Raw genomic sequence first — 22,742 nt, 5'->3', positions numbered from 1 at the left:
AATGTCGACTTATTCTAGCTTATATCTTCAATTCATTTCCATTGTTTCGATTGCTCACATCATGCTATTTAGTGATACATAGTACTGCGATGCTAATAGCTGTGCCATCATCGGGGACTGCTGTGCACGTCGATGTATGTGTGTGTGAGTCGATGTGTGTGTGTTTGAGTCCATATGTATGTGCGTGTAGGTCCATGCGTGTGCGTACGTCTATGTGTGTGTGTGTATCAGCCTGGCACAAGCGTCGTGGTGACGTCACCGCCACTTAGTGGCGAATGGCGGTTGTTGTTGTTCTCAGTCCAAGTGTGCGTGTCAGTCCATGTGTATGTATCAGTCGCTGTGTGTGTGTGTTAGTCGATGTGTGTGGTAGTCGATGTGTGTGCATGGCTCCATGTGAGTGTGTAAGTCAATGTGCGTTTGTGTGTCTGTCGAAGTGAGTGTGTGTATGTCGATGTGTGTGTGTCAGTCAATGTGTGTGTGTTAATTCACATGTGTGTGTAAGTCCATAGATGTGTGCGTGTCACTCGATGTGTGTGTGTAAGTCCATGTGTGTGTGTCTTAGTCGATATGTGTGTATGTAAGTACATATGTGTGTTTAGGTCAATGTGTATGTGAGTCTCTGTATGTGTGTACGTCGATATGTGTGTGTAACTCCATGTGTCTGTATCTAAAGTGGATGTCTATGTGTGTGTGAGAGTCCATATGTGTGTGTGTAAGTCGATGTGTTTGTGTGTGTGGGTCGATATGTGCATGTGTGTGTCAGTCAATGTGCGTGTGTGTTAGTCGCTGTGTGTGCGTGGCAGGTTTGCAGATTTGCTGAGCATTTCTGTGAAGTCCTGGGGGAGGGGAAACCCTGAACATGGGAAACATCGTGGGACAAAGTGGGGATGACCCTGCGGAGGCTGCGGTGCCCCAAATATTTGAAGAAGTCACCCCCTGTGAGTGGCTGGCTGAGGTGCCATCTGTTGAGGAAGTACTAAAGGCGATCCAGAGTCTGAGACCAGGAAAGGCACCGGGCAGAGATGATCTCCCAAGCAAAATGCTGAGGGAGGGTAGCGTTTGTGCACAGACTGCCCTACATGACATCATAACAACAGTCTGGACCACTGGATGGGTTCCGCAGGACTGGAAGGATGCCTTGGTGGTCCCCCTCTTTAAGAAGGGGGACCACACAGACTGTAACAACTACAGGGGCATCTCACTCCTCAGTGTGCCGGAAAAGGTCCTGGCAAGGATTATTCAACATCGCCTTGCTAGGCACGCTGAGGAGAGGCTTGTGGAGCCTCAATGTGGTTTCAGGAAAGGGCGGTCCTGCACGGATGCCATATTTTCTGTCCGTTTGCTACAGCAGAGGTGTAGGGAATTCCAACAAGACCTACATCTCTGCTTTATTGAGCTGGTCAAGGCCTATGATACCATCAGTAGGCCTGGGCTCTAGGTTGTTCTTCGTGCTTTCGGATTCCCTGACCCTCTGCTCACGATCATTAAAGACCTTCATGATGGTGAGCGGGCCTGGGTAAAACTATGTGGCCGGGAGTCAGAGCCATTAGCTTTACACCTTGGGGTGCGACAGGGATGTCCTCTGGCTCCCACATTATCTAACATCTATTTTGATTACGTAGTTCGTGAGGCCTTCAATAGCTGTACGGGAGGAATTTCCATCTGGTACAGATATAATGGGAGGCTGATCGATGCCCGGATGCGGTCAAGGGATGGCTCCCTATTGCTCAACCATGTTATGTATGCCGATGATCTGGTAATCGCTGCTCACTCAGAGGAGGAGTTGGAGGCGCTGCTGCTAAACCTGGAGCTTGCCACTAAGAGGTGGGGCCTTACCATCAGCCCCACCAAAACTAAGCACCTGCCAGGGTATTTTGTACCATTGGACACTTCACCCCTACAACTCCCAATTGGTGATGGGGCAGTTGTGGAGAGAGTGGAGAGTTTCCCATATCTGGGCAGTGTGCTTATGACCGGCTCCGGTTTAACAGCAGAGGTCTCACTCCGAATCAGTCGAGCGGCATTATCTTTTCATCGGTTGCGTAATGCTGTGTGGAAGCTACCTTGTCTGTCGCTTCACACGAAGCTTCAGGTCTTCTCGGCCACAGTCATTCCCTCCCTTCTCTACGCTTGCGAAACATGGACCCCCCTAATGGAAGATCTTCGCCGGTTAGAAACATTTAGGCTGGCCTGCCTACGATTCATCCTGGGTTTAACCAGGCTGGATTATGTGAGGAGCTCACAAATCCTTGAAAGATCTAGACACAGTCTCATCGGTGAGCTCCTCCGGCAGGCAAGGCTGCGTTGGCTGGGTCAGTTAGCCCGCATGCCAAGTCACCGCATGCCTAAACAACTTTTGTTCGGCCGGATCGAGGGGGCTAAACGGACGCGGCACTGGCTAGAGAAGAGATGGAGTGATGTGGTACAAGAGGATGTGGAGCTGAGTGGACTTGCCGATGATTGGTACAAGCGGTGTCAAGATCGGCCTATGTGGAGGAGGCTCGTGAAGGATGCTGGCAGTTGAAGGCACAGTTGCCCTTCAACAACAACGGAGGGCAGAGGAGTGACGCTCACAACGACGAGCGGAGTGCCGGGTGGCTAAAGCACAGAAATTTGGCACAGTAGGGGGCACAGGTGGTGCATCAGCCAGTCATCTCAGTCCATGTGTGTGTCTCATATGAGTGTCTTTGTAAGTCCATATGTGTGTGTAGGTCAAGGTGTGTGTGAATCTATATATGTATGTGTGAGTCGATGTGTGTGTGTCTAAAGTCGATGTCTGTGTGTGTGAGTCCTTATATGTGTGTGTGCGTGTAAGTTTCGATGTGTGTGGGTCGATGTCTGTGTGTAAGTCAATGTGTGTGTCTTGTCTTTTTCGCCGGGGCACCGCCAGTTACTTAACACTAGTTCTTCATAAACCTATCACCTTCATTGAAAGCTGCACATCGCACATACACGCTAAATATCTGCATTATACACCACTATCCTGCATGTATCACCATGTTACATACATCCCTATGCTACATATTTCACTGTTATTTCTATCATGTTACATCACTATGCTACATGTATGTTTGTTACATCACGATGCTACATACATGACTGCTTCATACGTCACGATGCTACATACATCACTATGCTACATGCTTGACTGCTAAATATATCACTATGTTACATCACTATGCACATACAGGACAGCATTCCGGCTGGCTCTACCTCTTGGACTCAAAACCAAGAAGAAGAAATCAAAACTTCCATCTGGGCTGACATCTTAGACATGCCAACAGAATGTGCATGTGCACTGTGTATACGTACACGACGCTACGTTAAGCATTGTGTACATTCTTATTTCAGATTTACCCCTGTCCCTCCCCCGCTGGCAAAGGCACATTTATTGCATTTGGCATACAAATGCATTTGGCATACAGATGCAACAAGTGACCCACACGTGCTTTGCAAGAACCACCTTGGAGGTGTTGGGGGTTACTGCAGGTTCCACTCACCAACCCCGGACATATTTCTCAAAGTCAGCCTCGGTCTGTCAGTAACGTGCAGTTGTATTGAGCCATAAAATAAGCCAATTGATGTCAAAATTTTATTTAGCTGGTGAATAACAACAACAACATATGAATGATCTTCATTTGAAGCTTTCGTGACTGCAGGAATCCATACTCTTTGGTTCTTTCGGTAAAGTCACGTAGGTATATATTTTATTTTATACCTACGTGACTTTACCGAAAGAACCAAAGAACATATGTATGTTGAACTTCTTTTGCACCGTGCGTAGCCAACCGTGCTAATTGGAGGTACAGAGAAGGACAAACTAAACACAAAAGGCAGTTCTAAAGAAATGAGTTTTCAATTTAGATTTAAAGGTTCGTAGCTCCAGTGGCTTACTAATATGGGATGGAAGAGTGTTCCAGACAGCCGCAGAAGCGCATCTGAGAGTGCGCGATGCAGTGACCGTTTTTGTAAACCTAAAATAGGGCAATAGGTACAGTGACGTCGTCGCACTGACTTGGGAGTCATTGCGGTGCTGCCACGGATAGGGGCAGCACTTAGAATAGCATTGAGGTTGCCTCAGCGAGGGGGCCAGCGATAAGTTGGAGAATAGTGTGGTGGGGGGTTACTGAAGAGGGGAGGTCAACAGGGCTCGCAGCGAGGTTGACACGATGCAGCGCACCTCGCAGTTGCGATATCTCTCAAAACGGCCACCCAGGGCTACAGAATGTTGAAGTTAATGAGGCAAGGTTTCATGTGGAGGGGCTAGGGGGAGACGGGTGGCCTACGTGACGAGCAGTGTTGGGGGGGGGGGGTTAAAAGTAGGAGTGTTGGGAGCCCACGGACAGGGAGAAGACCCGGGGCGGGCGGTCTGCTGTTCGGCTGGGGGTCGGTAAGAGGCTGGGTTACACACCGGCGATTTAACGGAGAGTAATCGCATTCAAGATAATTCCTTTCAACTGTGAAAACTGTGTACATATCATTTATTGTAGTTGACCGATTGCATACTTTGGTGAGTTTGATAAATTTTCAAGTTTTTACTGAAGAACGAGCTTAACTCGGGCTGAGAGTTGATGCAACCGATACACCCCGCTCACCTCCCCGGCAAACGTCTGTGGAGCCATAGACCACCGAGCGGACCATGACCTGTGCTCAAGCCTGCACCATTTACCTGCTAATGTGGGCAGCAGGGCAGGTGCACCCCCCAGGAGGCACAGCTCTCACATGATTAACGTCATCATCACACACCTGCGTGTGCCAAAGATGCCATGCATATAATGCAGCCATGCAGATGTAGATAAGCACACAAACACAAAGGAACCTTTGGAAATCCCCGTTTACTACGCAGGGACAAGCTCAATGTGAAATACACATTGTTTACGGATCTCTCTCTGCCACTTGGTCTATGTTAGGACCGTCATTCCCCACACCCAGGACAAAAGTCTTTAAGCAAGTCACTCCCAAGTTGGAGGCCTGACTATGTGTTTTCCGAATGTACGAGGCTCAATGTTGATAATACACGTGGTGGTCCCCAGCAGAATGAAGGAAATGGCCTGGTCCAAAGCCTGTGAGAACGACTACTTCTCGCTGGGATTAATTCAAAAGCTAATTAGCAGTTAACGGGCAGTTGAGGGGTTTAAGGGAGGAGGGGTGGGTTTGGAATGGGAAAGTCTGGGTGATATGATCGGCGCTGACGAGTCCCGCACGACCCCTCCTGTTCGGTAGCGAATCTGGAAGCTAGGGCCCAGAGTGGGCGGGAACCAGGAAAGGGGAGGCAGAGGGCGAACTGGGGAGTGGACGTGCGGAGAAACGGGGAGGCGTTGTGTCCTGCTGGAACCCACAACTTTTGGGTTCGATTGCCACCGAGCTGGGCACACCAGGTGGAGAAGTACCTCCCAGGAGCTGCCGTGCTCGGGGGAAGGACTGTCCTATACAGGGGATGAGGACAATGAGGAAGAGATGGAGACCTGCCGGAGGCGGGCCCATCGAGTCTGCAGCCAGGCCCGGCGGCGTATTAAGAGGGCCACGCGACGCGCCCCCGGAGGAGTTGCTAACCAAGACCAGCTATGATGGCCTACCAGAGGCGGGAGCTACCCCGGGCCAGTACTCGCCATGCCAGCAAGGCCTCGTGTGGCACCGATCAACCAATTCCGCCACCCAGCACATGTAGATTTCGCATTGCGTGACATCACACGGCAACCCCGACACAGAAAACTGTCCTGAAGCTCAAAAGAACACCACCTGATCTCGGTATAAATCAACTCTTCCCACCAGAACACGGATCAAATTACAAGACTGTTCTGGTCAAACACGGACAGGTGGCCACCCTACCCAATTGGCACTGCGCAATCGTAATTAACTAATGGCCGGAATTGTTTTTGTGTTTATGGGAAATCGGTAGGACCCCTAAAGTATATTTCAGGGTTAAATGGATGTATTTTAGCAAAATGCCCAGTGTGCTCAAGGAATGGCTTCTTTCCGGTCAGCCATGTTACATTTGCTGATGACCTGGACATTTCTACTCATTCGCTGAGTGGTTGGAGACTTCTGCACCAGGAGCTTGCTATAAAGAGGTGGTGATACCTTTCCATCAGCCCCTCCAAAGAAAAACACCTGCTTATCATTCCCCCCCCCCCCCAAAATACAAAAGTATTTTTTATGCATTTTACATTGTGTACAGTATGGGAGCTAGCCACATGGTAAATTTAAAGTTACCTATTTTCCCTCCCCCAGCCGCGCATTTGTGCGGGATACACGGCCTCCGCGGACGGTTGGGGGGGGGAGGATGCGTGACGTCAGCAGGCACACAGCGTCACGCTTCCACATGCGGGTGACAACAGATGTGACGTCACCGCTCACTTGCGTGCAAAATATATCCATTATTGCGCCCCCCCCCCCCAAAATACAAAAGTCTATTTTTATAATTTTTGCATGGTGTACAGGCAAATTTCCAGTTTGTTGCATGTCGGGAGGTACGCTAAACATTTTGAACAGACACATTCACAAATTTCCCTTTTATATGTATATAGAAGATGTGTCAGGTGTCATCAAACCCCGATAACTTCTTGAGTTACCGTGTATTGGTCTACAGGGTGGAGGAGTCCCAGTTACAGGGCAGTGTATAAGCCAGCCACCACCCAAAGCTCCAAATATTGTTTGACAGCATTGAACATGTGTGCCAGCTTGAAACGTTCGAGATTGATTTAACCAGATTAGATTACGGTAGAAGCTCGGAGACTTGATAGTTGTGGACGTAGTGAGCTGCCAGCAGGCGATAATTAGTTGGCTGGGTCATGTAGCCACATGCCCAGCCACCGGATGCCCAAGCAGCTTCTGTTTGGCTGGCTAGAGAGAGGGAGCCTGACAGGCTAGGGAGATGAGATGTGGTAAAGGAGGACTTATAATTGAGTGAATTCATTGATGAATGGTACCAGCTGTGTTTAGCTCAGACTGTGCGCTGTGCAGAGGTTAGCACGATGCGCTACGAACTCGGAAACCCGAGTTCGATTCCTGCTCACGGCCAACACCAGTTACAATTATCTGAACCGGTCCTGGGGCCTGCCCTAGGTCGACTCGGCATCAATTGAGTACCTGGTGCGGTGTGTAAACATCGTCACTTGACAAAAGGGCGTGATGCTGAGCCTCCCACCCCCTCGTGCACCGTGCTGCCTTTCATAGGCGCTACTCGTTAATAGTACTTCCGTTTGTTTACAGGCTATATGTCCGTGATGCAGTCATTTCTAGTCTGTTGATGGTCGGCGATGCGGCAATCGACTCATCTCGACGAGCTGGACACGATGCACTATTCAAAGTTGCATTTTCGATAACGGATTTTTTTAATGCTGTTTGACGTTTTGACATCGCGGAGTACCGCTAATTTCGGATTGATTGGTACCCCAGTCGCGGAGTTAAGTACACCCCTGGGAAAAAATAGTGTCCCAGAAATAAAATATTTTATTGCCGCGGCCATTTTGTATTATTTGGTACCCCGGGGTACCGCCATAAGAATCATATGCGAGATCTTTGCTGATAACGATGCAACTTGGCGGTTGGCAGCAGTCGGCTTACAGCAACAATGGGAGTGATGCGCACCACAGGAGCAAAGCACTAGATGGTTATCACAAAAGGGCCTGTACTTAAACTCCGTGGAGGTGACGTGGGCTGGTGGATCACACGTGTAGTGAAACTTCCTTCTCGTGGGTGTCGAGGTGCCCTACCCTGGCTTGCCAGTAGAAGGCGGCAACAGCCCAAGTGTGGACGAATTATAATTATCTTGATTTGAAGCTTTCGTGACTGCAGGAATCCATACTTTTTGGTTCTTTCGGTAAAGTCACGTAGGTAGAAAAATAATAGATCACGACGTTTCGATCGCAACACAAGCAATCGTCATCAGGTGAGAACTACAGCAAGAGAGCTGCCGTGGCACGAGGTTATATAGGTATCGGCGGTAGGGGGAGAGAGAAGGGGGGGGGGCAGGGCCTATCTAAAGCCTGACTCCCACCACCATCAAGCCCAGAAGAATTCCCTCATCAAAACACTACACCATAGGGCCCATTGCATCTCCGACCAGCACCACCTAGCTAGTGAGCTGGAGTACGTACACCAAGCCCTCAGGATGAATGGATATTCTGACCGTACAATCCGCAAAGCTGTCTCCCCAGCCATGGGGAGACAAACATCTGAGGATCCAACCAATACCATCACTTTGCCATATATAGCAGGGGTTACCAAAAATATTTCCAAAATCTTAAACAAACACAAGATCCAGGTTCGTTTCAACACAGTACACAAAATCCGTGATTTGATCCCATCTGTAAAGGATGTCATTCCTGACATGCAATACCCTCGTGTCTACAAACTAAGTTGTGGCTGCGGCAGCAGTTACATTGGAGAAATGAAACGACATGTCTCGGACCGTGTTCGCGAACACAAGTCGGATCTGAAACACGGTAGGACCAATACCTCTGCCGTTGCTGATCATTGTTTTAACGCAGTGGGTTCACACGAAATTGACTTTTCCAAGACGAAGGTACTCTGCAAACCCACCGGCTATTAGAGATTTGTTCATGAAGCCATCCAGATATATAAACAGACACAACTTCAACCGAGAAGATGGGTACAAACTGAGCAATCATTGGAAGGACATTATTAACCAGGTAAAGTCTTAACTGACTGTGATGTTTCCATCCTACCTGCCTATGTCAGCTGTTATTTCCGACTCCTTGTCTCTCTCTGTGCCTCTCTCGGATCTCTCCCCCAGTGACTCAGGTGCTGCTTGCGGGGCCTCTCAGCAGATCTCTCACCCGGTGCTGCTGCGGGGTCCCACTTTCTGCCCCGCCCCTCCCCCCCTTCTCTCTCCCCCCTACCGCCGATACCTATATAACCTCGTGCCACGGCAGCTCTCGTCTACTACAGCAGTTTTTTTTGCTGTAGTCTCACCTGATGACGATTGTTGGTGTTGCGATCGAAACGTCGTGATCTATTTTTTTTCTACCTACGTGACTTTACCGAAAGAACCCAAGAGTATAATTATCATCTGACCCTTCTCCGGTTGATCCGGTTTCCTCTCGCGTGGATAAACGCCCATTAATCGGGTGAAAGCATCTGCATATGCCTGAGCCTCCGTATGTTGCGGATGGTGCAACATTTTAATGTGTAGCCTGCATGAGTGACGGTATGTTAAACCGCTCCTTAATGTATCATGACTGGAGCAATTTGGTACTTTTGGGAGTGCAATCGGCGCATCTGGCGGTCATTAGTATTAACTAAAACCACCTGGGACCTTCCTCTCTACAGGGGGACTGACTTCCTGTGCCCTCTTAAGTGCAGCCAAAGTGGCATGTGTGACGACCAGCCACGTATAGCGAATGGGGGTTCCTGGGTATATGTGTATGGGGGAGCTGTGGGGAGTGGTGGTGTAATGGTTAGCACAATGCGCTAGGAAACCGGCAACCCGATTTCGATTCCTGTTCACTGCCAAGAACAGTGACGAATATTTGAACCTGTTATAAGCCTCCCCTAGGGCGACTCAGCCTCAAATGAGTACCTGGTGCGGTGTGTAAACATCGTCACGAGGGAGACAAAGGCGGCACGGGCGTGGTGCTGGCCACCCACCCGCTGGAGTGCGGTTCTGGCCTTCACTTGCCCCAAAAGTGTATTGAGGCTACACCGGTGATCTTTGCCTCTTGTTATATATATGGGCGGTTCCTGCTCTGCGTGTGCGCTTCGTCAATTCTCCCTAAACCCCCCTCTGCGTGCCGTCCTCGCCGAGTGTGCGTGGTGGGCAATCCCCGCCCGGACACTGCGGGGAGCTCGTCCGTCCGTCCGCGCGCTCTGTGAGTGAGCGCTGCGTGCGCAGTGTCCCCACCGCCGTCCCGGGGCTGGGGATGAGCGCCACGTGGGGATGCCTCTCCGTGATGGGTCTCTGCGCGCTGCTGCTCGCCGCGGGTCGCGCCGCGTGGCTCCTCGCGATCGCGCTCCGCACGCACCGCGCGCTCTGGGGGGGCCGACCCCGCGCGGTGTCTCCGCTCCTCCGCGCCAGCGGGGACTGGGCAGGTAACGCGCGAGTCCGTGAGTATGTCCGTGAGTGTGTGCGTGAGTCCGTGTGTGTGAGTGTGTGCGTGAGTCCGTGAGTGTGTGCGTGAGTCCGTGTGTGTGTGCGCGAGTCCGTGAGTGTGTGCGTGAGTGCGTGTGTGTGTGCGTGAGTCCGTGTGTGTGTGTGCGTGAGTCCGTGTGTGTGAGTGTGTGCGAGTATGTGCGTGAGTCCGTGAGTGTGCGTGAATGAATCCGTGTGGGGGAGTGTGGGCGAGTCCGTGTTTCAAGGAGTCCGCGTGTGAGATTGAGAGTGTCCGTGTGTGAAAGTCATTGTGTGAGTGTGTGAGAGTGTCCCGTGTGTGTTAGCAAGTCTGCGAGAACGTGTGAGCGAGTCCGTGGATGTACGGGTCCGTCTGAGTGTGAAGGAGTCCGTAAGTGGGTGTGAGTGAATCCGTGTGCATGAGTTAGCCCGTGTGTGAGTGTAAGCGAGTCGGCGTGTGTGAGTGTGAGCGAGTGAGTGTGTGAGCGAGTCCGTGTGAGTGAGTCCGTGTGTGAGTGTGTGAGTGAGTCCGTGTGTGTCGGCGTGTGAGTGAGCGTGTGAGTCCGTGTGTGAGTGTGTGAGCGAGTCGGCGTGTGAGTGTGTGAGTCGCTAGCAGCAGTAGCCCCAACATTCGATGCGGGGTACGCGCGGGTACTCTGTGATGCGCTGTGTTAAACATCAGCACTAGGAGAGACAAAGGCACCCGTGGGTGCTGGCCACCCGCCCCATCGTGTGCGTCCGGGCCTTCAGAGGCGCTCGCCACAATTGTTTATTCTCGGCTCGACGGAGGGTCTTTGTCTCCGTGTGAGTGTGTTGTGTGGACATGAATACCACTCATTGTGCTACACCGTGAGTGTTTTGGACACAGGCATTTCTGTGTTGAGCGCGAGAGGGTCAGTGTAGGTCAACGTGCGTGTCAGTGTGGGTCACACTGACACGCGCACTCTGCGGGTCAGCGCGTGACAGCGCGTTTGGGGGGAGCGGTGGCGCAGTGGTTATCGCGCTGCACCACGAACCCGCGGCCCCTCGAGTTCAATTCCTGCTCGCGGCGGCGACATCGGTGAGAAATATTTTGAACCGATCCTGGGCCTCCCTTAGGTCGGCTCAGCGTTAAATGAGTTCCCGGTGCTGTGTGTAAACATCAGCGTTGGGGAGACAAAGGCAGTCGGGCGCAATGCTGGCCACCCACCCCCTCGCGTACCGTGTCAGTCTTCATTGGTGCTCGCCAAAAACAGTCACGTAAAGGGTCTATGTGGGATCATTGTCTTTGTTTGGGTGAGAGGGTAAACTCGGCCTTGAATGAGTACCCGGCACGGTGTGTGAACATCAGCACTGGGGAGACAAAGACGGCCGGGCGAGTGGCTGGCCACGCCACCCCTACCGGCACCATTCCGCCCTTCGAAGGCGCTTGCTAATGTCCCAAGAACGTGCGTTTGCGGGATGTGTGTGTGTGTATTTGTATGAGTCCGTGTGTTAATACTAGATTTTCGAGGGCATGTTTGTGAGTCTGTCTGTACGTGTGTTTGTTGGGCTTGCAAAATATATTTTTTCACGATAAGATATACAATTACATCATGCCACGATTATCGCGATATCGTTGGTGGGCAGCACTACGCTTTGCCCGTATCTCACACTGTTATTGTGCGTGTGCGCTGTACTGCCGGTCCGAACAAAAAAATTATTAAATTAATTAACCGCAGTGCACGCAGAACGAGCCTACCCACAAACAATTCTCTCATTAATGTATAGTGCACACGCTGTCAGTTACACAACACACAAGTCCGTTAAAACAAGCTACTAAAACGATGGCATACATAATCGCCATGCCCTCAATCACTCTGCGAGGGAAAACAACCACATTGAGCGAAACGACGAATGCAATGGGCAGGACACGTCGCGAGCAGCGGACGATGGACCATGGTCAAGAATAATAACGTGGAGTGGCAGCCGAAGAATGTGAACGCGTCAGAGAGGATGTCCGCCGAGGAGATGGAGCGATGAAATCAGCTCCGTGTGCGGGCGCTGGCTGGATTGTTGCATGGCAGGACCAGCGCCGACGCCACCATATTGGGAAGGCGTTCGTCGAGTGGTGGGGGTAGATCGTAGCTGGTGATAATTATAAAACAATTAGTGAACTATTTCTATTTTACCAGGTAAGGCCCACTGAGTTATCTATAACGGCTCTTTTTCAGAAGCGACCTAGCTATCACAACGAATCGGCTTATCACGTGGAAATTCATATCAGCCAAATACTCTTAAACGAGTAATGTTGATTCTAAATTTGGAGAGAAACAACCGGAGGACTTGAAGAAAAATCCACACGACCACGGAGAGAGAGAGAGAGACAGAGACGCAAACTCCAAATATACAGCAGCAGGCGTTAGGGTCGGGATCGGGATCGAACCCACGATCTCCTGTATACCAGGCGAGGTATTTAACATCTCGCCACCGTGGCACAGACACGATTACATGTTAAGTAAAGCATAATCGTTTAATGGGGTAACTTATTTTCAATCATTATGCTCACGATCACTGTGCTTATGGTAAATCCACAGTCAAGATAGACTCGACAATTCCTCTTACGAGAGAGAGAAGAGGTGGGACCTCAGAAGAAGAGATGGGTGCTCACTGGAGAACAGATGGGTTCTCACTGAAGGAAAGTGAAAATACCTGCCACGAGCCAGCACTGTGTACGACCGCATGGGAACACTTTTCGATTCGTTAGTAAGGAGATTCATGCTATCGGGTGGCATCACCGTAATGCCAAAATGTCCCTGACTGCTCTGAGGTGGAAAGTAAACACGTGAATCGTAGATCATTCACTTGAATTGACGAATGTGTGGCATGTTTTCCAAAATTTCACAAGTAAAATGGCCCTACTGGACCAGGGTTATTTGCCTTCAAGCAAAACTAGAATTAGTTTTGCTTGAAGGGGTTTACAATATAACTAGTGAAACGCCCATAACAGGCCCAAAAAAAAGCATTTGGCAGTAATTACGAACAGTACCTTATTCGGGACAGTATTCGTCGTCACAAAACCGCGATCAAACCACTGCTGGATCAAGGTCTCTGCAAGCCGTCGGCCACCTCACGTTTCTGCGACGCAACAACCCAACGTGCCGCACCACGGTCAGAGTTCGTCCCTCTGGCTCCTCAGCTTACATCCTCTTGGATGCGTACCCGTCGCACTTATTCAGTTGACCATCGCCCGTCTTATCGAATTACGTTTTGTCACATTCTAATCATGCGGCTATTTTCATGCTTTGCTATACAGCAGATAGTCCCAGTGCAAGTAAAAACATCACTTGCAGTTTAGTTGTCTGCCGCGAGTCTCCTATTAATCATGACAATTTTACAATCTTTAACACTTGTCGCGCACACAACTCGCGGTAACACAAGGTATAAATAACATGCGTGACTAGGGTAGTCTGGGCTTTCGGTTGTGATGCGAAATAAAAGCACATTGTTCGACGTGTGATATAGCTGTCTTACATTTTAAACATAATTAGTGTGTGTTTCGCAAATATTACGTTACGAAATACGATAATGCACTGTTTTTTTGTTACGGGAATGGATGAAGCGATTTTGGTAGAGTGATACGATCATCATTGTTGTTGGGTGCCGTGGTGGCCTGGTATACAGGAGATCGTAGGTTGGATTCCGACTGACGCCTACTGTATATTTGGAGTTTGCATCTCCCCGTGGTCACGTATTTGATCACAATAATGTCCACGTGACAATCCACTTTGTTGAGCTAATATTTGTGATAGCCAGGTTGCTTCTAAACATTAGCTACACAGCAGCTAAGTGGGGCCTTACCTGGTAAAATACAAAATAGCGTAGTTTTAGTTTGTTTTTGTTAAGCCGTACAATAACCACAAGTGCTTCCGTCCTTTCTCTCCGCCTTTAATTCGGAGATGAAGGGAACGTCGTTCCAGTTGACTCCGTAAAACGCTGCACAGACGTCTGGGGATGTTTCATGATTCTATTTTTCTTCTCCATATTGCAGTTGTTACAGGTGCCTCTGATGGAATTGGAAAGGCTTATGCAATTGAAGTGAGTACAGTGCATGTTTATTAGGCATTTTCTATTACTGCATTTGACACGTTGAGCGCATGCTACATTGCCACATACATAGCCATAGTGATATTACTATTGTATAGGGTGATAATATATTTTTTCACAGACCAAACCCATACATATGTCTCAATCAAGCCCAGGTCTGCAGTCAAGGGTGATAACGTTCAACACAGCAATACCAGATCTCGGTACAAATCATGTCTTGGCACCCGTATACAGACCACCACCAAATTTCCAGACTGTGCGGGGCCCAATCCAGACAAGGTGGCAACTCGACCGACAACTTTATTTGAGTGCAGTAGAGTTTGCATGCGTAAGTTGAAAGTCCACTGTATGCACACTTCTTCACAGCTCACACCATCAGCGGTCCACCCCGCAGGGAGATCCTCCATGGACCCTAAGCTCTCCTGTCCCTTCTAGCACTCTCTCACGATCCTTACTAGAACCTTCTCTCAGCCGATGACAACTTGAAATAAACTCCCACCAGTTCCCGTTCAAATCCCCTTGCCCATCCCAATGCTGGTTGGTCGGACAGACCATCAATTTTCAGTGGCTGTTCCACCTAACCAATCAGGATCGTCCTGGAATAGCGATCAGCCAATTAGTAATGACACATTTATAGACTAAATGGCACAAAGTGCCTGCGCATTTGTATGGCATGGAATTTGTCCTATGGTGACGAGATGTTAACTACCTCGCCTGGTATACATGAGGTCATAGGTTCGATCCTGACACCTGTATATTTGGAGTTTGCGTGTTCTCCCCGTGGTCGTGTGGATTTTTCTCCGGGTCCTCTGGTTTTTCTCTCCAAGTTTAGAAACATGCGTTTAGAGTATTTTGCTGATATAAATTCCCACATGATAAGCCACTTTGTTGAGCTATCATTTATGGCCACGTAGCTTCTCAAAAAATTAACCTGTAAAAACAAAGTTTTTCACTATAAATCCTTTATATGCGTGGCGGCTAGAGTCCTCTCGTCCTCTGGCTTGAGATGGCTGCCACCTATGGGTCAGATGATTGCCTGCCACCATTAAGCAATTGGTAATTAAATATAAAAAAAAAAATTCCTAAAAAGTGTAAAGTTATGGAAATTTTTTTTCAAGAAAATAAATTGTCACGCACAACGAGTCTGTGTGCAAAATGTCAGCTCGATTGGATCACGGGAAGTGGGTTAAAAAACGACCGAAAGATTTGCACGGTCATAAGCAAGCAAGCACGCAAGCAAGCAAGCAAGCAAACTTAATATAAAGGATTTAAAAAGAGCTAAATAGCTCGGTGGGCCTTACCTGATCAAATAAAGATATAGTTGAGTTTTAGTTTAATTGTTGCAGTTTTGTATCCATTCAAAAAATGCCAACATATTTAGTAAAAGTATTTGCCTTGGCCTCGCTGTGCACTGCGTTGCACCACTATCCGAGTAGTTAACCTCGCATTCAATACACCTTCAGAGCCAGGGTGAACATCCGACTCCAACGTATTTAATAAATAGTACAAGGTAAACTGATGGAAAAACACAGCACAAAATACAGCATCTGTTAATACTTGCAATATCAATACAATGAATGAACACTGCAGCATCATAACATTGTCTTAGATAACATGAATCTCAATAATAGGTCCTGAATGGACCAGACACCTACATTAGCACTGAATAGCTATACATCAAGAGAATAAGCTACTGTGTTAAATAAGGTCACTTTGTGTAATCACCATACTGCAGCCCAAATGTACAGCGCTGCACGTAACACTGAACTGCGGATGAGATACTTCTTCATCCTTGCTCACAATAATGCAAGAGGTAGGCTTCGTTGTTAACTAGGCCTCATTTATCATAACAATGTAACAGCATTATAACGTCAATCCTAACATAACATCATTCCCAGTATTATAAGAACATAAACGAACTTAGAGATGATGCTTCTTAAAGTCCCACAATGAACAGATGCACCCGTCTTCACTGAGACGCTAATTGTGCCTCCATTTTGTACTCTTTGTAATGGCTGACACCCCTGCCTTGCCTCGTGGCTTCGAGACCCTTAACTTGTAAGGGGCCGTTCATAAATGACGTCACGCACCTAGTGGGGGGGAGGGGGGGTTTGAGAAATGTGACGTCGCATTCAAATGCACAACTTTAAATAAATATAAACAAAACGTTCTACTTAATTAAATATAATTGGTATAACAGTAAATTTTCATTATTTACGTTTTGATTATTTAAATTTATTAAGGTCATCTTTTATTAATAGTATAGATTATATTATAATGTTAAACATAAGAACTGGCAGTCAAACTACGTCACACTTTTATAGAGAATAATACTTCGTCAGGACGAGGAAGTGCAAATAATAATGTAATGCAGTCGTTATATTAAAAACGCTTTATAGTTTCGAATACGAATTTTAAAAAACGTAAGCACTATTTTTTCCTGTCATATCAATGGACAGAATTTTAAATCACACATTTGTTTATTAAATTTTTAATATCAGTATTACTGTCTTGCCTCACGGCAGATGTGGAGCGTGTGTTCACAGGAAGTTCCTGTTTTTTTATGCTAATGTTGGTCACGTGACCAGGAAGTGACGATGTTAGATTTCCACTGTACCACGCGGGCGTCAGCCACTACACAGATAAGTCAAGATGGCGGCACGCATCGCATCTCAGTGAGATCACAGCTGCACTTGTCCATTGTGGGAGCTTAAGAAGCATTATCTGTAAGTTGTTTATATTCCTATAATATTGGAAATGCTGTTGTAATGTTGGAATGACCGTTATAGCAATGTAAATGCCTTTATGGTGCCGTTAAGTTGTTGTAGTAAATACGAGGCCTAGTTAGTAACGAAGCCTGTGACGTTCCTTATTGTGGATGTTACTTGTGATTTAGTAGGTCGAGTCAGACTTGTGCCTATGTTGCGATCCTGAGAGTGATGACGAAGTATCTCATCCACAGTTTAGTGTTAAGTGTAATGCTGTACATTTGGGGTGCAGTGGGATGACTACACTATGTGCCTGTATGCAATGCACCAGCTTGTGCCTTTGTCTAGTTGTTCAGGGGTAATGTGGGGGCCTGGTCCTTCCAGGATCTATTGTTATCTGAGACAATGTTCTGATGCTGTGGTGTTCATTGTGTGGGTGTTTCCGAATTATAACAGATGCTGTATCTGTGTTTTCTCACCAGTTTTACCTGTTACAATCAATAAATGACGATCGGAGTTGGACGGTCATCCTGGCTCCGAGGGTTTATTGAACACATGGTTATCTACTCGACTAGCGGTGCAACGCAGCGCACAGCGAGGCCGAGATAATTACATTTTTATATTATTATGTTACGATAACATTTATAATAATATAGAGAGAAACGGTTTTGGGTACAAAGATATCAAGCAGCCATTTTTGAGCATGGAGGGATAATTAATCATGGAGTACCTACTAAATATACGTTAATTAGGCAAGCGTACAATAGCCAACGCGTTCTCCATGATTAATTGTTCCTCCATGAAATTGTAGTTCTTTGTAACCAGAAAATGGCGTCATCCTTTTTTTCGCCATTGGCCTACTATGAACCATGAGTGACTGAATTTAACCATTAGGATCTTTAATTTAACTACGGAGTTCCCTTATGAAAAAAAAATTAAACCGCTCACGATTCAGTATATCTTGTGCACGATTTAGTATTTTATGCGCAAAAAATAATATTTCTTTTCCATGAAAGGAGCATTTTGCTTCAACATGGGAGAATGGAGAAGCTACATTTTTAAAAAAAATATTTAATGATTGTTATTAAAAATTTTGATTCTACCAGGGCTTTTCATTCTGTGGAAGGAATATGTGATTGTTATAATTGTACTCTCCATTTTGCTTCGTTCTACTACAAAGTTTCAAGTATTTTTTTATAGTTATAATTACTTTAAATATTTGATAATTATAAGATAATTTTAAAATAATATTCTGAACATCTGCAGTTTTAGTTAAACGATGAATATTTAGAAGTGAATTTTATGCTAAATTTCAGCTTTCCAACGCCTCCTACATTAGAGTGCAGCGCCACATAAAATACGCACTACAATGACAATAGCTTAAAGTGATTTGAAGCATGTTTTATTTTCAAAATGGAAATATAGTTTTTGGGGGGGGGGGGGGCAGAGCTTTGTGGCGTCATATTTTAGGGGGGGGGGGGGTCTGACTTTTTATGACGCCGTGTGACGAGGGGGGTCGAAAATCTGCCAAAATCGCGTGATGTAATTTATGGACGACCCCTAACTTCCTGGTCACGTGACAAAACTCAACATATCAGGAAGTTCCTGTGTAAACACACCCCCATATCTGCCGTGGGGCAGACCAATTTAATATTACAGCATAAATCTATGTTTGATAATCGACAACACATACCAATTCAGCATATTTATGTTTTATCATGGAAAATGTTTAATACCTGGTGATTTAATGTTCCCTCGATAATCAAACTTATTTTTTTGGTTATAATAATATCAATAACAAGACATCAACATCAAAACCAAAATATAATAATATTGTTCATATTAACATCAACAGTATATCAACAACCGAAAAAGTAATCATTATCAACAACAATAATGATAACATCATGACATGTATAAATATGACTAAGACAGATGTACAACTATTTTACAACCTCAACTGAAGCCATAATATATCCACAACCATTATAACTACAACCACATTATAACCAAAACGTCTGCAATACAACCATAAGCAAACCGGCATTATAGTAACAATCATATAAAAAAAACACAAAGACCCCCGTATAGCCTTTAACAGACTGTTGAGGCAAGTGCTGTTAGCAAGCACCTGTGAAGGCTGGCACAGCACACGAGGGGGTGGGTGGCCAACACCACGCCCAGCCGCCTTTGTATCCCTAGTGGCGATGTTTATACAACACCAGGTACAAATTTGAGGCTGAGTCGACCTAGGGGAGGCCCATGACCCTTTCAGACAATTGTCACTGGTGTTGGCCGTGAGTGGGAATCGAACTCGGGTTGCAAGGTTCATAGCACAGCGTGCTAACCACTACACTACTGCTCCCCACAGTTAAAACCATAACCAAATACAGTAAAACCTTGGATTGCGAGCATAATTCGTTCCGGAAATGTGTTTTATATATCAAAGCACTCGTATATCAAAGCACTCGTATATCAGTTGTGATCACGTGACGCTCGGCAGACAAAGCGTATATATACTACTCGTATTGCAAGACCTCGTTCGGTTATCAAATTAATATTTACTTACAATTTTTGCTCGTCTTGCAAAACACTCGCAGAGCAAGTTACTCGCAATCCAAGGTTTTACTGTAACCACAACAGCCATAATATAACGACAATCACAATATGACAATGAAAACCACATTGCCCTTCCACCACATCTGGACCATATAAATTTAGCCTGCCTAATAAACACTCTTGCCTGTGTCAGCACGGTCACTTACACAAATAACGCATTGTCATGAATATTTGTTATAGAGAAAGCTCTCAATTAATCGTGCTAATTCAAAATCGCGGATAATCCAAAAATATCCATTTTCCGCGGATCTCTATGCCAAAAACCCACTAATATAGATATAAATGATGTATACGTTAGGAAAATTTAGTTTGTTAATGAACTAAACAAAAATTTGTTTACCTATCGGTGCGCGTGCTAATTAATAACACTTTGCTACTCCTGCACAGAAGACTCAACCCACCAATTGGACAGCAGCAGAGCCACAGCCAATCAACATCATATTTATGGAAAATGCAGATATGGGATTAGTCACTACTTGTGGAATGCGTAGGAGGTGGGGGGGGTCTCAAAGTCATATTATGCCCGTGCATTATGTAGGATTAGCAGCAACAAATGGAGGAAGTAGGGTTAGCAGTAATAAAGGGAAGGAATTTTAATAGTAAGGAGCTGCAGCAGCCAAACCACCACGTAAAAAACTAAAATATAAACTACATCAATATCATCAATATGATAAATTCCTCTGTTGATATGCAAATTCCTTTGTCAAGGCGCCCTTCCCTCTAACCCAGCTTAAATATATTCTGCCAAGCTTGGTGGTGTTCATTCAGACGCTGTCTTTCCGACAGACCTGTTCTTCACCTGAGGACCGCTGCTTGCATTGTGGCCGAAACGTCGTGAGAATTGTATTTTATTATGTTTTATTTTTATGATTTTATTATTTCCCTTCTACGTGACTTTACCGAAAGAACCAAGAAGATGAATCCCTGCAGTCACGAAAGCTTTAAATCGAAAATTTATTCTTGGTTTGGTCTACAGTGGAGAAAGATTGTGACCTGAAATCATACCTGTCAACCCATACAGTTTAGCCATATTCTTGTACAGGGTAATTGAGTTTTCGGGTCCATACAGCATACAGCCATTTCAATACAGGCAAAAAAAGCCTAAATTTGTCTTTGTGTTTCTACCTTGTGATGGGACTTTGTAGGATGAATATTGAGTTTTATAAGGGCACAGGGTGACCAATAAGGTATGAATTGGTCTGTAATAAGGTAGGCACTGATAATGGGTTGACAGGTATGCAAAATGGCACTGTGACACGATAGAATGAGACTTAATAATCATCGATATGTTATGGCAAATGGCAGTAAAAAATTAACAACCAAGTGCGTGATTTCATAATCGCCATTGCGTGAATCGTTGCCATGATTATGGAGGGGCACAGTACCGCAAACCCATACTCGAATTCACAAAACCTGTACAGTTCGAGGTTAGGGCTATTGTTGGGGTTAGGAACATGGATTGAACATGGTGGTTGCTGTGTCTGTAGTTGGCGAGGCAAGGATTGAGCGTGGTGCTGTCAGCAGGACCCGCCACAAGTTGGTGAAGGTGGCAGAAGAAATTGTTTTTTGTATATTTCTACATCTCTGATAACACTGGTCTCTAGCCAAAATGCTTCCGAAATAAATGTAGTCCAAATTTACTAATTCTGGGTCGCTGAGAATGAAAATGATGCTTCAAATTGTTGATTGGCTCTAGTTTTCAATAAATTCTACCGAGTTGGTATATACGACCCTTGACTTTGGAATGGCCGAGGATACGTTGGTTATGAAGGGAAGGGATCTCAATTTAAACCAGAAATGACTAAAATACATCTTTGACTGGATCTATACATCTATGACTGGATTTGGACAGTACTTGCTTTTTGAGAAAAACATTGATGCAATCTGAACGTGGTATTGCATCATACATGATATAAATTCCATCATGTTATTCCTAGAAGTCATGGATGATACAATCATAACTAGGCTTATATCCCTCTGCTGAACAAATTGCCCTACATCAGCTCTAGAAATCATGCAGTGTTGTGCTCTCGTATTTGTCAGTGTTTGATTTTGCAAAGGGACACATTTCTGTTTAGTCAAAGTGAGCAGAGATACCTCGTACTGGTGTGAACAAAGCAGATAACTTCTGCTATGGTTGTGGTGAAGTGACTTTTGCATCACAAAAGTGCAGTATAACCACTATGGTTAAAAAAGTATCACATTTATTTTAGCTGCAAAATTGGAGATCAGAACAATATGTGGGCCCACACATAATCTGCAACACTTGTGCAACAAATCTTTGCCAGTGGTTGAACAGGAAAAGGAAATCTATGCCTTTTTGCAGTGCCAATGATTTGGAGAGAGCCAACCGATCATATCAGCAATTGTTACTTCTGCATGGCGCCTCCAGTTTGGAAAGGTGTGTCAAAGAATAAAAAGTGGATGTTAGGGTTTCCATGTTCCGTGACCGTAAAAAGGATCTTGTCCCATTCTTCTTCATGGAAGGTTATTTTGTAGCCTGCCACAACATTGATGGTGTGATAGCAGCCCTCAACATCGTTCATGATCCAGATAAGTGGAGACTGTTCATTCATTCATCGAAGATGAGTCTTAAAGCTGTTTTGCTGCATAATGGCAATGTTTTGCCATCAATTCCAGTTGGTCATGCAGTCCATATGAAGGAAACCTATGACAACATGAAACAACTTTTGAGGTGCATAAACTATGACCAATATCAGTGGCAGCTTTTTGGCGATTTGAAGGTTGTTGCTCTTTTGCTTGGTCTGCAGACTGGATACACAAAGTACTGCTGTTTTCTCTGCAAATGGGATAGTCGTGCGAGTGATTCCCACTACATAAAGATAGATTGGCCACTCCGACAGTCATTGGAGCCTGTGAGGAAAAGTGTTCAGCATCCACCACTTGTTGAATCCAGGAAGATTTTGTTGCCATGCTTAAACATCAAGCTGGGTCTGATGAAGAACTTTGTCAAAGCCATGGACAAAACAAAGCAGTTTTCAAGTACCTCCTGTGGAAAATTTCCAAGGTTAAGTGAAGCTAAGATAAAGGAAGGTGTCTTTGTTGGTCCTCAGATTCGTGAACTTCTTCGAGATGATGCATTTGACAGTACACTGTGTGGCAAGAAAAAGACGGCATGGTACGCCTTCCAGTTAGTGGCAGCAAATTGTATTGGAAACAACAAGGCAGACAACTACAGGGAGTTATTGGAAAACCTCCTCAAGGCATACAAAAGCCTTGGTTGCAACATGTCACTAAATACAGTGATACCTCGGTTC

At 46.1% G+C, this 22,742-nt stretch overlaps 1 protein-coding gene and 1 long non-coding RNA gene across 6 annotated transcripts in view; both read left to right on the top strand.

The window, feature by feature from the left end:
- The window catches only part of GTF2H3 (general transcription factor IIH subunit 3), a 28,300-nt gene extending 24,663 nt beyond the window's left edge, over positions 1 to 3,637 (top strand). For all 3 annotated transcript variants that reach the window (XM_078596687.1, XM_078596686.1, XM_078596689.1), the window contains one exon: positions 3,191 to 3,637. In XM_078596687.1, the coding sequence (XP_078452813.1) occupies positions 3,191 to 3,272 (82 nt within the window). In that variant the 3' untranslated portion in view covers positions 3,273 to 3,637. The remainder of the gene's footprint in view (positions 1 to 3,190) is intronic.
- Positions 3,638 to 9,784: 6,147 nt separating this feature from the next.
- Positions 9,785 to 22,742, top strand: part of LOC144720189 (uncharacterized) — a 54,387-nt gene continuing 41,429 nt past the window's right edge. Inside the window, exons 1-2 of one of the 3 annotated variants that reach the window (XR_013585723.1) lie at positions 9,785 to 10,053; positions 14,082 to 14,128. This is a non-coding gene — a long non-coding RNA (uncharacterized LOC144720189). Of the gene's footprint in view, positions 10,054 to 14,081; positions 14,129 to 16,763; positions 16,864 to 22,742 lie in introns of those variants that run through there. The other 2 variants (XR_013585725.1, XR_013585724.1) reach the window with 2 other exon arrangements.

Source organism: Lampetra planeri, chromosome 8 (genome assembly GCF_965212315.1).
Source record: "Lampetra planeri chromosome 8, kcLamPlan1.2.h2, whole genome shotgun sequence".
Classification (NCBI taxonomy): domain Eukaryota; kingdom Metazoa; phylum Chordata; class Hyperoartia; order Petromyzontiformes; family Petromyzontidae; genus Lampetra; species Lampetra planeri.
This window is presented reverse-complemented; position numbering and strand designations above follow the sequence as displayed.